The sequence below is a fragment of the Psammomys obesus genome, unplaced genomic scaffold (assembly GCF_907164565.1).
Source record: "Psammomys obesus unplaced genomic scaffold, mPsaObe1.curated_primary_1811, whole genome shotgun sequence".
In the NCBI taxonomy this organism is placed as follows: Eukaryota; Metazoa; Chordata; class Mammalia; order Rodentia; family Muridae; genus Psammomys; species Psammomys obesus.
Genome location: NW_026596088.1, coordinates 2,321,341 through 2,338,079, shown reverse-complemented (window position 1 = coordinate 2,338,079; position 16,739 = coordinate 2,321,341). Strand labels below are relative to the sequence as shown.

At 47.1% G+C, this 16,739-nt stretch overlaps 1 protein-coding gene across 1 annotated transcript in view; it reads right to left on the bottom strand.

Moving 5' to 3' along the window:
* The window catches only part of Gtf3c1 (general transcription factor IIIC subunit 1), a 67,199-nt gene that overhangs the window by 47,585 nt on the left and 2,875 nt on the right, over positions 1-16,739 (bottom strand). Inside the window, exons 2-6 of the mRNA XM_055627425.1 lie at positions 15,850-16,059; positions 10,812-10,988; positions 10,419-10,562; positions 7,414-7,510; positions 4,103-4,226 (exon numbers count right to left, since the gene is read on the bottom strand). Coding sequence (XP_055483400.1) covers positions 4,103-4,226; positions 7,414-7,510; positions 10,419-10,562; positions 10,812-10,988; positions 15,850-16,059 — 752 coding nt within the window. The remainder of the gene's footprint in view (positions 1-4,102; positions 4,227-7,413; positions 7,511-10,418; positions 10,563-10,811; positions 10,989-15,849; positions 16,060-16,739) is intronic.

Here is a 16,739-nt window from a genome sequence, read left to right as displayed (position 1 = left end):
GTGGACTACATGAACTAGTCTCCTCCTGTCCTCATTCATGGCAAAACTAAAGAAAGGACTCTAGGTTAATGCTCCAATTTCTTTAGAATTAAAAACAAAACATTGTGTGCATGTGGGGGGAGGGGTACAGGCGTGCATATGCAATGGTGTACATGTGGAGGTCAGAGGACAATGTTTTGGAGGTTGGTTCTCTGTGTAATAGCCCTGGCTGTCCTGGCTTACAGAACAAGCTGAGATCCACTTGCCTCTGCCTCTGGCGTGCTGGGACTAAAGGAGTGTGCCACCCCACCCCCCACTTCTCCTTCCTTCTGAGATAGAGTTTCTGGTTACTTTTGTGGCTGCACTTCGTACTGCGCTGCCATGATTGTGAGCTTCAAACAAATTCGGCCTGCCTTCCGTTCTACTGTGGGAGTGATGGGCCTAGGAGTACCAGCCACATCATCTAGCTTTCTGATGAGGTTCTGGGGATCAACTTCAAGTTATCGGGTGTGGTGGTTTTAGTGAGGAATGTCCCCCATAGTCCCAGCCATTTGAATACTTGGTCCCCAGTCGGGAGTACTGTGGAAGGTTTCAGCCACACAGCCTTTCTGGAGAAAGTATGGGAGCAAAAAGCTTTACTTACTTCTAATTTGCCCTTTCTGCTTTATGCGCATGGTTGAGATATGAGCACTCAGGTTCCTGTTCCTGCTACTATTCCTATTACTTGCTGCCATGCCTCCTGGAACCAAAAGCCAAAAGAAACTCTTCCTCTGTAGGTTGCCTTGATCATGGTGTTTCATCACAGCAAAAAGTAATATACCAGGGATGCCTGCTGGTGTTTTCACCCACTGGGCCATCCTGCTAGCCCCTCCCTGCAGAATGCTGACAGCTCTGACCCTGCTTTAGTCCACTGTGAAGCCTGGGGTTTCCTGGAGAAGTCTTGCAGTGTTGGATCTTAGTGTGGATTTATGTTCACTATATTAGAAACATGACAGTTTCTTTTCATCTAGAAGCCTATGTCATTTGGATGTCAAAAAGTTCCAATTCATTTTTAAGTTTTCCCCACCCCAATCTTCTGCATGTTTCTCTGTCATTCTGTTCTCTGTGCTATGGTTTGGAAAAGTGTCCCCAAAGGTCTACTGTCAAGGGCCTAGCTGGCAGTCTGTGCTGCTACAGGGTGATGGAACCATTAAGAGGTAGGGCTGAGTGGGAGAAAGTTGGTTACCAACAGCTCAGCAGTGCCTCCTCTCAGGAGACATGTGACTCCACTCCCTCCTTGCCCCGGCCCCTTTCTAGCTCCAACTTAGCATTGCATTTTCTTTTTTGAGAGCTTACTGTGCACTTTTCTCTTAACTCTCTTAACTCTTATTCCACTGAACTACTGATAACCTCTTTCCTTTCTTTTTTCCTTCCTCAGAGCTCCTGGCTGTGCTTTCATGAACACAGTATCTGCTCTGCTCTGAGAACTGAGTTTTCTTCTACTCATCGAAACCATTGAAGGTTTCTGTTTCCCTGGATTCTATTAGGCTTCATTTTTGTCAACAATGTGGTTGCTTCAGGATGCTGCCTGGATATCAGGGTTTCAGAAGGACATGAGAAGGGAAAAGCTTCATCACCTGTGCTTCAGTGAAGGGTCAGCTGCCAAGTGTGTTAGGAAAGTGATGAGCTGTTTTCTTTGGCTAGAAAACTCCAGCATTCAGCATGTAGAGGACTTTGCTCTTCAACTGGTCACTTTCTGCAATACAGGTGTCTCCAGTCCCAGGCCTAGGGATTCTAAGTCTGGCTGTCAGTGTTTGAGGGGCTGGATAGTTCTAAGAGCTGATGCTCCCTTTTAGAAAGGTACTGAAGGGGTTGGAGTGCGGCTCAGTGGTACAGGGTTTGCCTTCCTCAGATGAGCTCCATGTCCTATCTCCAGTCCCTCTGCTGTTTTAGAGGCTGTGGCTGGAGATCCTGAACCATGCCTTAATCAGCATAGATAAGAACTCCCGTTCCACATTCCTTTCCTCTGGTCTTGCCTGCAGCATGTGGCTGTGGAAGTAAGTGGTAAGAGTCTAGGAAACCATGGCAGAACATCAGCAAATGAGAGGACTCAGGAGACAGCCAGAGGAACCAGCAGCTGTTGGGAATCACGCCTCCTGATAATCACACATCCTCCACCGGCAGCACTCCACTTTGTCCCAGGCCTGTTCTCACGCCCACACATGTAGAAACCCTGTTGGCTCCTGACATATGGGATAGAGGAGAAAAGCGAGGTGTAATGCTTCTCCCACAGACTGTTGGCCCCTCCAATCTCAGCCCCATCTGTATGTTCTTTCAAAGGCACCTGGAATCTTTGATTTCCTAGCTTATTTCCAGTTAGGAGGTACAGCTTGTAGCTGCCACCCATTTCGCTTTCCCAGTCTTCTTTCCTGTTAGTACATCTCCAGCAGTTTTGAGCACCAAGTCTGGCTGAGAGCCCCTGCATGTCTGCTGTCCCGTTCTTTGTATTTCTTGGTTACTCTTGCTATGTCCCTATCATAATTTGGTAGCATTTGGGCTGACTGCACAGAAAAACATTTATCTTCCAACCGTCCTAACTTGCTGAAAGCTCCAACTGTCATTTTATAAAGATTTGGTCAAGCAAGAGACAAACAGCATGGGACAAGAATAAAAACTAGAGAAAATAAAGGCCTAAATAAGGGAGGTTGCTAAGGTGTTGTAAGCCCCCGTCCTTGTGGAAGGGCATTTTGTGAATTTTTACGTGTGTGGGCGTTTTGCCGGCATGTGTACCTGTGCACCATGGGCATGCAATGCTCTCAGACACCAGAAGGCAGCAGATTTCTTTGGTCTGAAGTCACAGATGGCCGTGAGCCCCCAGCTGGGAGTACTGGGAATTGAACGTAGGTCCACTGGAGGAGCAGCTGGTCCTCTTAACCACTGAGCCATCTCTCCAGCTCCACACCTGTCGAACACTGACTGCTCAACCTGTGTGTGTATGGGGGTGGCAGAGAGTGAGTGAGTGAGTGAGTGTGTGTGTGTGTGTGTGTGTGTGTGTGTGTACACGTGCGCACGCCTGGAGGTCAGAAGTTGATATAAGTCCTATGTCAATTGCTTTCTACCTTCATTTTTTTTTTTTTTTTTTTTTGTAACTGGGTCTCTCACTGAACCTAGAGCTCACCAATTAGGCTAAGCTAGTCGGCCAGCAAGCATCAGGGATCCACTTATTTTCACTTACAATCCCCAGGCCCACTACACCAAGATTATAGGCGCATTCCAGCACACTGGGTTCTAAGGGACCTAAACTCAGATTTTAGCTTGTTCAGCAAACTCTACCCACTGAGCATCTGAGCTTTCTTACATGTAAGATGTTGATACTATGATCATGCTTGTAGGGCCGCAGGAGGTCATGAAGTGTGGAGCAGGCAGTCATATGTGTTTCACACACAGCAGCAGTATCAGGGTCATAAAGAAGTTAAAAACCTCTATTGCTTAGTCACCTTTTGCTGTGAAAGGGTAATGACTAGTTCTGCATTTGTGGGAAAAGCACAGCATAGTGACATACAGTACTTAATGCTTGATAATCAACTACTACGTTACTGGTTTACACAGTACTATGATAACTTAGAACGTATTATTCCTACTTGAAGAAAATGTTTATTATTGTAAGCAGTATGCCTGTATATCCAGCCAACCTTGTACACTTGTGCTGGCTATCTCTTGATTACATCAGGAGGCTACACTGACTGACTGACCCTCACTACCAAGTGTGCGTACATGCTGTGCTGTTCACACCAGGAACATATTCTCATGGTTGCATGACATGACTGTTCTTCAAACAGGGCTGGATAACCAACTCAGTGGTAGAGCCACTGACCCCAGAATGCACAACACTATGGCTTCAGTCCCTAGTACCAAAAAACAGAAGGAGTGAAGAAGGCACTGGTAAAGGAGGAAGACTGCTGGAGGGCGTGCTTGCAGAGGTGCTGGCTAGAAGGCAGGGCAGCTACAGGTCAGAACCTTTTAGATGGCAGGCACTGAACAGTAAGGAACTGAAAGAACAGCGTAATCGTCACACTTCCAGGCAGCTGTGACCAGACAAAATGACAGCAGGGAAAGCCAGTAGGCCACAAGGCTCTGCTCTTACCTTTCTTAGTCTTACAGGGACCACACTCAGGGTGAATCTCCTGTAAGGGAAGGGACACCACCTTGGCCAGCCCAGCATTCAACATGTACTGGTACAGACGCTTGAATGTCCTTTCACATAGCCCCTGCAAAACACAAGCCCACAGGGACTGCTAAGTTTCAGCACTGGGGAATCCCAGCACTGCAGAAACAGCAGGGTTCAGGATGGAATTACCAACTGACAGTAACTGAAGAATTGCCACAGGTACTAATGAGACTGCCAAGCTGCACTCAGGAAACTGAAAAAGGTCTGGAAGAGTACAGAAATCACCTGCTGTGAATACAAGAGGGAAAAGAGATGTGCTTAAGAGACCCTGGAGGTAGACAGGGTGGGGTGAGACAGGTGGGAGCAGAGCTAAGAGGAGACTTTCCACAAGACACTTTTCCATTCTGTTATTTAAAAATCCAAGTGTGTGTACGAATTACTAACAAATAGGCCCCTCAAAGCCAGTTGGGGGGGGGGAGAGAATTTAAAGTTAACTAAGGAGTCAGAGAGATGGTTTAATGGGAAAGGTACTCGCCACCAAGCCAGAGGACCTGAGTTCCATCCCAGTACCCCAGCAAGTTGTCATTTGACACAAATTCTCAAGCACCAGCCAGAGAGAGGTGACCAAACAGCTCTGTTCCCAGCAGGCATGTGGTCCCAGGGTTCTGTAGGTCTACACTCCCTGACAGACCCTTGCATAGCGCAACTGAAAGTCAGCTGCTGTCTGTCATCTGTCACATGTGTGGCACTTCTCTATGACGGCTACTAACAACAAAGTTTTAAAATCTATACTACATCAACTGTTGTTGCCACCTGGCTTTATTACCCATGGCAAGCAAGGTATGAAAAGGTGAAGAGAAGGCACGCATGATTCAGTGGTGCTCTTGAGTCTTGGGGACTGCTTGGTACACTGGGACAGAGATAGCTAATGCCTATGGGTCTCAGCACACATCTGCAGCCCACTCAAAGGAGCCAGTACTTTCACCACTGGGCTACAGAACATATGGTTATCCAAGAAATCCAGATGAATCCCATCTGGCTCCTTCAAACACGTTGGTTTGTACGTAGTGCCTGTTGTTAATTTGGCTGAGCCTGTCAGCTAGAAAGAGCCTTTGGAAACTCATCCATCAAGCCCTAGCCCAAGCATATGGTGTTGAGCTCAGGACCATCCAGAATGAAGGAAGATGACATGGTCCTGCCTTCAGGGGAACTGCACATTTGGCCCAGCAGAGAGAACAGCAGGAGCCTTGCCAAGGACAGCACCCACTTGAGCTACAGGCTAATTTAGTGGGTTCTCCTTGGACTTCACTGCAGACTAGACACCCACAGAGAACACCCAGAAGGCCTTTGTCCTCCAGAAATCTCAGCCTCCGGCTCACAGAGTGGCCCTCCTCACCCACACTGTTCTTTCCTCCTATGCCCTTAGCTCAGAATACACGGCAGCCCTACACAAGCCTCTGAGCCCGCCCTTCTCACCAAAGGCCTGCTGTCACATTCCAGTCTACCTGAGTGCACGCTACTCAGACCTAAAACCTGAGTTGCATCTTCAGACCTTATGTCAGTCCTCTCACATCCCAGTTGGGTCACCACTCACCACTGTTGAGTATCATCTTCAAAATACAACTCAAGTTCAAGGCCCAATGGTAGTCTACTGGCCAGAATCCAGCCAGTATCCGTCTCCCAGTGCCTCATGCTGCCACTGTTTGCTTCTACCTGGGCTTCTCCAAGGGGCTACTGACACAGCCACTACTGGAGGCTAAAGTTTCCAGATTCCAGCCAAGGCCTCAAGACCTCCCTCATCTTCCCTCACCTTCACCTCCCACTATATCCAATCATTGCTGCCTCTAAAAGCCCTAGCTCTCCTGAGGAAAGTTCACTGTAAGCTGCTATAAAGCTGTCCAAGCTGAATAGGGCCACATCTCCCATTGTGTGTTCATCCACTTACCCTCCCAACTACATGGCCCGGTGACAGTACCACCTGCCATCTTCACCCATTTCTGCTACTCTCAAGTCTGATCCAGCTCTGACTGAAACACTCACTGAGCCACATGCTCAAAGATGTTCTGGAGCAGTGAGGCCACAGAGCTGACCCCAGCAAGACTAGCTGCTTCCTGTCCCCAAGGAAGGGGTACAAGTGTTCCAATCCCTAGAGAATACATTGGGACAAGAACGTAAAAGTACAAAGAAGCAGACAGCTTTCCTTAGCTTGTAGCAATTTTTCCTCACTTTAATGGAAGTCTCTTGACTTCTATGAAAGTCTCTTTTGATACCCCATTTTTTTGATCAACTGAGACAGAGAAATATACTCCATTCCCAAACTGCAGGGCATCTGGGATGGTGAAGGCATTAATTCTGCCAGCATCTGGAAGGCAACAGGAAGTGGAAGAACTTGGCAGAGCTGGTCCCTTCCAGATGGTTGCCATCATGAGCACCAGTGGGGCCAGTCCCGCCTAAGCTCTCAGACTTAAATTTCTATCTGGAATCTCAGGTGAAAAAACAAAGATGTCAGGCCAGTTTGTGGCCCCTGAGGAGATAGGGATGCAATGGCTCTCAGGATGGGAAGAGGCCCTCTCCCTGTAAATGATGAAATCAAAGTCTAGCACAGCACAGGTAACTCTTGATGAGTGTCCTAATGGATGTCATTAGAGAGGCCACTGAAGACCAACCGCTGCATGAAAAACCTGGATTCTGAGCAGCAACAGCCAGCTGCATGGTTGTACCTCCAGGGTGGTGTCTTCTCCATGTGTAATACTGGCTCCTGGCTAACGTTCCACTGAGAACCACCCCTGGCACCAGGGCCACCACAAGCTTGCTTCCTCTCACACTCACCCCTTCACAGCTGATATTCCTGAGCCTGGGACACAGCAAGTCAGTAATTGTTTTTCCTCCCTGTTACTTCACCACTGAGAGTAAAATTACAAGTTTCATGATGAAAGAAAATCTAAATGTCAAAATTTACCATCCCACACAAACTCTGATGATGGGTCTGAGAGCAAACCCCAGAGGGAATGAAGTCAGTCAAGGGTAAGAACTTCAAAGAAAAATAGCATTTTCTCACTGTGCAAAAGAAAAGAAAGGCCAGGGCTGGGGTATAGCTCAGTGGTAAAATGCTTAGCAGGCATGAAGTTTTAATGTTCAATTTCCAACACTACAAAAAGAAAGAAGAAAAGACCCTTTGCTGGGTTCTGCATGGGGCTGCAAGTCTTCAGTGCACCCCCCTGCTGAAGCTCCCCAGGCTGTGTGCAGCTTGCAGCTGCACACCAGGATCCCCCTCCTAAAGGACTTACCAGTTCCTCCCTGAGCTTGCCCAGAGTCTCAATCTGGTTGCTCCGTGTGCTCAGCATCATAGACAGCTTCTCCATGAGGATGTCATACTTGCTCCTCCTGCAACAGACACTGGCCAGTCAGCTACTAGTGTGACGACCAGCTCAAATTTACAGATGATAATTCAAGTCCAAAGTTATGGTGACAAGTATACAAACTGGGGCAGAAACATCAATGTAACCATCTCTAAACTTCTTTACTTTGATAACACCCGAAAGGTTTACAGGGGCTCTCAAGTTCTGCCCTGTGTGTCACTTGAAGAAGAGTGGGGGTTATTTCATGATGAGGACCAGGCCCAGGACTTGGAGCTTTTTTATATATGCTGCGCTCCCTTCACTCCATCAAGCCCTCTCGTACTTCTGCTTCTGGCCTCCCTGGTGTGACTGACCTGATGTCCACATCCTTTTTAATGTGAAGCTGGTGTGTGATGATAAGAGAATGGCTTCTAAGGAAGCCCATGCTCATGCAGCCTGTGTCTGGGGAAGGGTTGGAGGAGAACAAGGAGGAGACATTCTGCCAGTTCAGCTAGCCATGGGCAGCGTGGCTTGACTCCTCATGTGAGGGGAAGAGAAACCACATGTATGGCATCCTCAGTGAGAAAAGGAACAAAGAGGAGATGGGTTCCACACTTGTCTCCGGCACATGGGAAACACTGTCATGACCATTTTACACAGAGGAAATACTAGTTCAGAGGCACAGGGACTTTGCCCAACAAAGAGGCAAAGACTAAAACAGTGACGTTGGCTTACTCTGAGCAATTTCTCCTACCACTTGGCTGCCACCCTGTGCATTCTCTCCAACCTTTCTGCTATCATCATAGATTCTGGTAAACTATAGGCCACTGCTTGAGTGGGCTATTGTTTTGTTTTTTTCAGACAGTCTCATTCTGTATTCTAAGCTGGACTCAAATTCAGGGTCTTCATGCCTCAGCCTTGGAAGTGCTGGAATGATAGGTATGTGTCACCATGCTAGGCCAGTCTCAAGTTTGGCAACATAGTTACTTAACTAATGGACGGTGTAAACCATTAAAATGTAAAAAATATAAAACATGGTTCTCTCCAAAATTGCATTTTGAAAACACTGAGGGGTAGTAGAGCTGGCAGTGCTGGCAGGCTGTGCAGGTGTGAAGGGCACTCAGAATTATACGATGTCTGACAGGAGAACGGCATTGATTTTCTGGACACCCGGTCAACAGCCTGCCCCTGAGTATCTACCCTGTGTCAAGTCAAATGCACTGCACCGGTTGTGAAAACTTGAGTTAGGCTCACTGCAGAGTGTTCACTCACCTCTCTTTGAGGGAGCACCTGGCTAAGGAGGTCAAGGCAGGAATTCCGACAATCAGCCGACAGAGAACCAGTTATGGTCCAGGGATGTGTCTGTTTACCTGGTTCCCAAATGCCTCTTGGCACTGCCCATCCCCACCACAAAGTACTGGTGACCCAACCTAAGTGACTGGAGCTTATGCAACTCAGGGCTGCTTTTCGGGGTCCTGTACCTACTTGGCTATTACCTACCCTGCTTTTCCTTCTACAAACACAGATATGGGAGACTAGGCAAGTAGCACACTGTTGCAGGATATCTGATCCTACTGTAACCCCCGAGACTGTGTACTGGAAAACAAAAAACAAAAAACAACCTGTTTCTTGTTGTGGTATGGCTCAGCCGTAGCACACACCTTTAACCCATGAGCTTTCTGTTTATTGTAAACAAGTAGTTGTGTGGATCAGCTCTAGCACACACCTTTAACCCAAGAGGTTTCTGTAAGCAAGAGCTAAATAAACTCAACCCTAGGTCAAGAGGATAAGCAAGCAACTAGTTGAATATAAGTAAACACAGGAAGGAGGGACATTGGGTTGAATGGTATGTATGACAGTATGGAGAAGGAGAAATGGCTTTTTCTTTCGGGGACGTAAGCTGAGGAGGAAGGTCAGCTGGGTGTTTTCTCTGCCTCTCTGAGCTAGTAGGCTTTCAACCCAGCACCTGGCTCCTGAGTCTTTATTGGTAAGACTGATTTGCTTTCTTTATAAACTAGGATTTGCTTTCTTTATAAAAACACACAGCTCTTTCCTCCATGCCCTTTCCAGGTTAATTACTTACATCAACTGCAAAGAGCAAGTCAGACAAAACATGCTTGCTCACTCCCAGATTCTGAGGTCCTTAGAAGGGAATGTGTGTGCTGGTTTGAATAGGTGGCCTCCATAGACCATAGTGTGTTAGCGAGTGACACTATTAGGTGTGGCCTTGTTGGATGAAATGTGTTGAGGTAGAGGTGGGCTTTGAGGTCTCGTATATGTTCAAATCTGTCAGGTGAGGCACAGTCTCCTTCTGCTGTTTGCGGACCAGGATGTAGAATTTTCGGCTCCTTCTCCAGCATAATGTCTGCCAACATATTGCTGTGTTTCCTGCCACGATAGTGGACTAAATCTCTGAACTGTAAGCCAGCCCCAAATAAGCATTTTCCTTTAGAAGAGTTGGCTGGTCCTGGTGTCCCTTCACAGCAACAAAAACCCCAACTAAGAAAATGTTCTTATTTTAACAGTGCTCTATTCCAGGAGGACTACAATACCCTGCCAAAATGGCACCGTCCCACATTGTGATCATTTGGCAGAACCTTATGGTGTCACCATACAGGATAATTATTAGGCTGTATGACTGAAGCACATATAATCTGAGATTAACGTAAGTCAACAACTTTGCCACTGTATCCAATCAAATTGGGTTTACTTCAAAATTTTCTTTCCCACTCCTTAACAAAATGTTAATTAGCAGTTCCTATTGTTAGGCCGTATTTTTCCCTCTTCTTTCCTGTGTAATTACTAGGCTTTCTAAATGATCAGGATATACATTCATCAGAAACAAATATGAAATATCTTTCTGAAAAGCTTTCGCTTTTGGCCTTTAAAATTTTAAAAACACATATAATTACAAGATAAAAGTAACAAATACTTTTTTTTTCTACAAACCTCACCTGTCCACATGAAAGCGGTTAAGGAGCAGGAGGATGGAGTGTTGCTGGGCTCCAGTAGGTAATCGGATCACATGTGACTGCATTGTAATGAGCCCATTCTTGTTCAAAATTTTCCTGTGATAATGAAGCTTGCCGGCATCGACCCTGCAGGAAAAGAGTGGTTACCCAGTTTATTTCACCGGTAGCTTGACCCATACAGGGTGGCTCCTCATTTGCACATAAATACCAGACACAAACACAGCCTAGGCTGCTAACCCAAGAGAAAAGTCATGAGAGTCAGTGGCCTGGAACAAACAGCCATGCCTTGGGGAAGACATGGCAGCAGGCCCTGGCATTTGGGGTGCGGCACAGCGGCTGTGTAATTTAAAGTGAGGGCACCAGCCTAGCTCTTACTTGAAAGCGGTGGTGTGAAGGTCTCGCTGCAGCTCCCCTTGCCACCTGGACCGGCCTAACCGCTCCAAAATGCAGTAGGAGAAATCAGGGAGCTTCAGGTCAGGGTCTCCCTCCATGCCTATCAAGGCTCGGTAGCGCATGTCCTGCGAGGCCACGATGATGAGCTTCTTACCCCACCTGCAAAACACAACCACATTTAGAGTCAGTGCAACTGTAAGGAAACCAAAGCACAAGAAAGTGTGGTCTTTTGTCATTTCTGCCTCTTCTGAGACAGTCACCGTGCCCAGATCTGCTTCTCAAGTTCAGAACTGCCGTGAGCTGGACAGAATAGGCACATCTTTCAACAGTGTGCCTACTATCCACAAGGCCCTCTGTCCTCACACAGCCCCAGGGTTACTGCCTGGCTGTGGTTCTACTGCACCAGCAGGTAATTCCTGATCTCATCATTCAGCTGTCAACTCCTTAGGCCTTCCAGAAGATGCTAATCCCACCCCAGCCGTGCCCAGATTCTTCCCAGTACTTAGTACTCTTGGCAAAAGCCTTTGTAACACTGTCTCCTTCATTCAGTATTATCACTGCAGGCAGTTCATCTGGTGTGAATACAGCAACAGAGAAGCAAACGAGAACAGACATTACCAGGAATAGAAGAGGGGCGTCGTGATGGCCCTGACCATGTGGCTTCCATGTCTTAGGCTGTTTTGAGGGAGAAAGTAGAGGGAGGATTTTGGAGCTTTGGGCACAAAAGCCACTGGCACTCTGCATTTAATGAGCTCTTATAGGAACTGTTAACAGCAATTCAGACAATGGGGGCTGGCTTGTGAAATTTCTGAGAGAAGCCAAGATTATTGAGGCCAGTCATGAGATATTTTGGATTAGGAGCCTGGAAGTAAAACGGTTTACCAAAACAACAGATGCTGGATAATGGGGCTTAGAATCAGCTCCGATTTATAAGTAACAGAGCAACGTCACTCAGACAGAATCTTTTGGGGAGTTTTCTTCAGAGAAAACACACAGAAGTGGTCCAGAGGGGGACAAGGCTGCTTCCCAACCTGGAAGCTGAGCTTCAACACCTAAGAGCCTCCCTATGGTACTGGCTTAGAAGACATGAAGGGGTCAAGGAGAGCAGCAGAGGCTTTGCATTGTGTGGCAGGGTCAGAGTGTCCTTAAAAAGAGGCCCAGGGAGGACATCAGTGAAGTTGCAGCCTCAAGAGCATTGGAAAGCCCAGGACTCAGAGGTCACAGACATAAGCTGGTACGATATGACACGGTCAGAATCTCTGAAAAGGAAGGAGATCACTGGTGAAGGTACAGTCTCATGTACAGTACTTAGGGGGCTGGAGAAATCCCTCAGTGGTTAAAAGTTCTTGCTGTTCTCACAAAAGACCAGAGTTTTGAGTTCCCAGCACCCACCTGTAACTCCAGGGGATCTAATGTCTCCTTCTGGCTTCTACTAACACCAGGGTGGATGTGTACAAACATGTGTATTGTATATATACTTCAGAATCAATTCTTTTAAGTGTATGATTCTCTGTGCTGGGGTCTCTAGGTCCATAACATGTATAATGTTTAAATTTTAATTTCAAGTGTCACTTTGGCAGGGTTAATTAGTACCTAGTATATTACTGAAGCACACCTTTGAGTGTATGTGTCTGTGGAAAGCTTTTCTAGGGGATTAACTGAGCAAAGAAGAGCGGTCCTGAACAGTGTGGGCTGTATCATCCCCAGGCAACCTGAACAAAGGGAAAGGAGGAGAAAGGCAGCTGAGTACCAGCATCTATCTGCTTATGATTTGTCAAGCTGCAAACCAGCCCATGCTCCTGCACTGCCTTCCTGAACATGAGGAACTGACTGTGCCCTTTCAAACCATGAGCCAAGATCAATCCTTCCTATGCTGTTTTCTGACAGGTGCTCCATTACAGCAGTGAAGAAAACACTGTGTATCACCTCACTGCTGCCTTGCCTAAAACTGCATACTGAAATACTCCATTCATGCTCTGGCCCAGCTGCAAGGAGAGAGACCCAGCACTTACTCACTGCTTGGCTCCAAGTGATGGGGCTGGAGCACTGCCCTCTCCATCAGCTCCCTGGAAAAAGGTGACCTGACGATTTACAGAAAGCATGGCTACCTATCCCTCTCTTCTGCAGTCACTTTGGCTCCTTTCTGTTTTCTTTAGAAACATCTGGTCCTGAGGTCTCAGCAGCCATGCACTCTGCTTAGTCACACAGGTTTCTGTGTTCCTGCAACTATCAGATGATTTCATTTCTCCAAGCAAACAAGAATTGTCTTTATAACGTGTGAGGTTTAACACAGGTGAAGTCTGTACCGTCTGTCCTGAAAGATTTAGACCTAAGCCATTTTTTTCCCCCTCAAAACAAGCTCATTAAGAGAAACTTCAACAGGCAAGCTGGGTAAAAGACTGCAAACAGGGGAACAGGCTTGCTGATTATTCAATCTTGTTCCTTGTGTCAATTCCCACCCTGCACTCTCATCAGGAAACAGCTGTGTCAACGTACGACTGCCATCCCACCCTGGATGTGACCGTTTTCATCTGCATTAAGAACTGCCCAGCCACTGGTCCCATGACTCCTGCTACTGTACCCTGTGGACTGTGACCATCTTCTTTGTGATCAGATACTGGGCAGAGTGTAGGAGGCCAGGACTCTGAGATAAACAGAAAACAGTCTACCTTCAAAGAGCTCACAGGGGAAAGGCCAGAAAAATGAACAACCACAGCAGGGGGCTCTAGTGCCAGATAGTACAGCTCTGGGCACAGAGCTCTGGCAAAAGCGTCTGAGTGGTCAGCAACAAGTACATACCACAGTCTCAGAAACCTCTGGAGCCGGCAGGGAGGTGGGTGGGAGGGAGAAGAGAAAGGAAGCAGAACCTGCCCAGTGACAGGGCAGGCTTGCTCTGAAGGACCACGGGTGGCATGGCTGGAAACTTCAATGTGATGAGACAACTGTAAAACCAACAGTCAGCACAAGAAGTACTGACTCTCTGCCAAGCACCTGAGGTACCTGAGATGTTCAGTGCTGAACACAATGAAGACTCTACCACTGGGGAGCTGATGGTCTGCTGAGGGAAGAATGCTACCAATGAGTACCTGAAGTGACTGACACAATTCAATGGTTTTTGATAATTGTAAATGTGGCCTCCCTGCTAATGATCAAATTTTGGAGACCAAAATGCCCTTAACTGTCCACTCTTTCCTCACCAGAGTAATTGATAGTGCCTGGGCAGCAAAGACACTTAATGAGGGGTGCAATGGAAGCGGGCATGGGAGGCTGATGTGAGGCAGAACATTCTAAGGACAACACACACCTTCCCCTTCAGAAACAAGGGGACCTGACAGGTTCCACCTGAAGAACAGGGAAAACAGCAACTTGAAGGCAGTGAGGTGACAGAGCTTGGCAGGCAGGGACAAAGTCACAAGGGGCCTCTGGGCCACAGTGAGCAGGTGGCAACTAAGAATAAGACCTCTAGTATGGACTAGGAATGCCTGGTACACAGCTTATCTGAAGGGGACTATGGCCTATGCTGCCTTATAAAAACCAGTCTTTCAAATGGCTAAATCTTGTGGGTTTTTTTTCTTTTTTTTTTTCAAGAGATACTGAAAATCCGTATTTCTAGATGTTAGCGATGAAGTAATCTCTAATATAAATACAACCTCAATCTGGGCAAAGAAGATCGAGGGTGAGATGTGGCTAGTTCAAAATCCTGGCTGTGAGCAATGGGAAGCCCATCTGTCTATCACATTTTCATCTTAGGAAAACCTCTAGTCAGTATAGAGGGGGGAGGAGAGACCATACCAATGGGGTGAAAAGACTTTTTGCATTACTGGAGAGTAACTGCATTACTTAGAAAGATAAGTCATCAGGACATGTACACACCACAGAGAGAGGGGGCCTAGGAAGAGACCCAATTCCTGACTTATGCAGCCTGGCTCATAAGACTACCTCTGACCAGAATAAAGAGATGAGAACATGAAGCAGGTCTGGGATGGAGGAAACAACCACAGGGTGTGGGGTCTCATTACTGAGATACAAATTGAGACAGCTGGGAGCAGTCAATACTTGACAGGATGGGAGGAGCGGGGGAATACACCAAAAGATGCTGAGGAACATCTAGAAAAACAAGAGTACAGGAGGAAGCCCAGGGGCAGAAGTTTCTACAAGTTCCAATGCTTCACCTTAGGGGTTAAGGGCTTGCTGGTTGGGATCTTAGAAGTCATAGTGTCAGGCAGGAGTCAGATCTGCAGGAAGCAGAAGAGTGAAAGAAAGGGGAGATGGACACACAGAGAACCTATCATCCCTTCCAAGAAGCTTGCTGTAAGACAGACAACATAGAGTCAAAAAACGGGTAGTCATCAGGTGGGTAAGCCTGTCAGATTGCTCAGGAAAATGCCCCAGAATGTAAGTAGAAGTGAAAGTTCAGAGAAAGAGCAAACAGACAAGTGGGAGAGAGGAACAGGTGCAGATTGCTGGGCTTAGGGGAAGCAAAGGAGAAAAATGTGTCTAGACCACAGTCTAGGACAGGGCCATGTATCTCATAGACTCAGATAAAGTAGGGAGGGCAGCGTGTAAGAACCCCAAGTGGGAGGGAGAAACTGAGCAGAGTTCAAAAGGGCAGCTTCTCCTTGACCTGGAAGACAGGAAGGAGGCGGACTGTGATTGGGCACTTGAGAAAAATGACGGTTTGAACTACTCAATTTTGGAAGAATGGGATAGTGACCAAGAACTCACAAAGAGAAGGTGGGTGTGCAGGGCAGAGTCAAGATAAGAGCACAAAGGGCTGGGCAGATGCTGGCTGCCACCAGCTCCAACTGTTCTAGGTCTGTGAACACAAAGGATAGAACAGTCAGGACTACTGAACTCGGAAGTCAGTGACGTGGAGTCTTCAGTGAACTCAGGCCTCAGGAGTGTCATGAAAGCAGAGGGCTAGGGAACTCTGGCAGACACTGAGGAGATGCACCAGAGGCTGTACCTGATTTCAGAGTACCCAGATACCCGGGGACTGCTGAGTATGCAAGTCAATTACCTGCTGAAGGCTTCTACCATTGTACAACGAGGTTCCAAACACTTGGTCCTGATGCTACTGGTAATGTCTTTCCTCTCCTTAAAGTATCGACAGGAACCCTGGATGCCATCCTTATTCTCTAAGATCATATGAATTGGGTAGACATCCTCCAGAGTGACTGGGTCTCTCCTGGACTCCAAAATTCCAGTTTCCAAGTCAATTTCTTCATATCTAGGGAGGAAAACACATTCATAAAACTCCAACTCGGCCTCAGAGATAACATGCACCTGGCATCTTCTGCCAAGTCCCTCTGGAGACCAGAGGGAAGAACAGTTGAGGTCACACAGTCTCGCTCTCACAAACACAATCTTTTTCTTTTTTTCAGGCAGTACTTCTTTACAGCCTGGACGGGCCTTGAATTTCAGATGCTTCTGCCTCAGCTTCCTGAGTGCTAGGATTACAAGCAGGCAACACTATGCCTGGCCTGCAGTTAATCTTGACAAGCAGGTTTTTTGCCCTTCTTTGAGACACGGTCTCATGTATTCTAAGCAAGCTTGAGATCAATATATAGCCAAGTATGGCCTTACTTCCCACATGCTGGGATCACAGGAATAATCCCACGATAGCTGCTTTACGGAGTTCTAAGGCTCAAGCCAACTGAGCTACAACTCCAGCCCAGGTTCTCCCCTCTCTATTGCAGAGAAAAAGATCCCTCTACGATCCCAACCACCCAGAATCGGATATGTGGTCCACCTTACTGGCCAAAGCCTTTTGCTTCCCTTCCAGATCTAATTTCTGGTCCCTAGATCACCCACCAAGGATGTCCTCCTCTGACCGCTTCCTTTCTTTCATCATCTTTCCAGTTCCCTTATTTATTTTTAATGTTTTGATATTGCCTGCATGCAAACAAT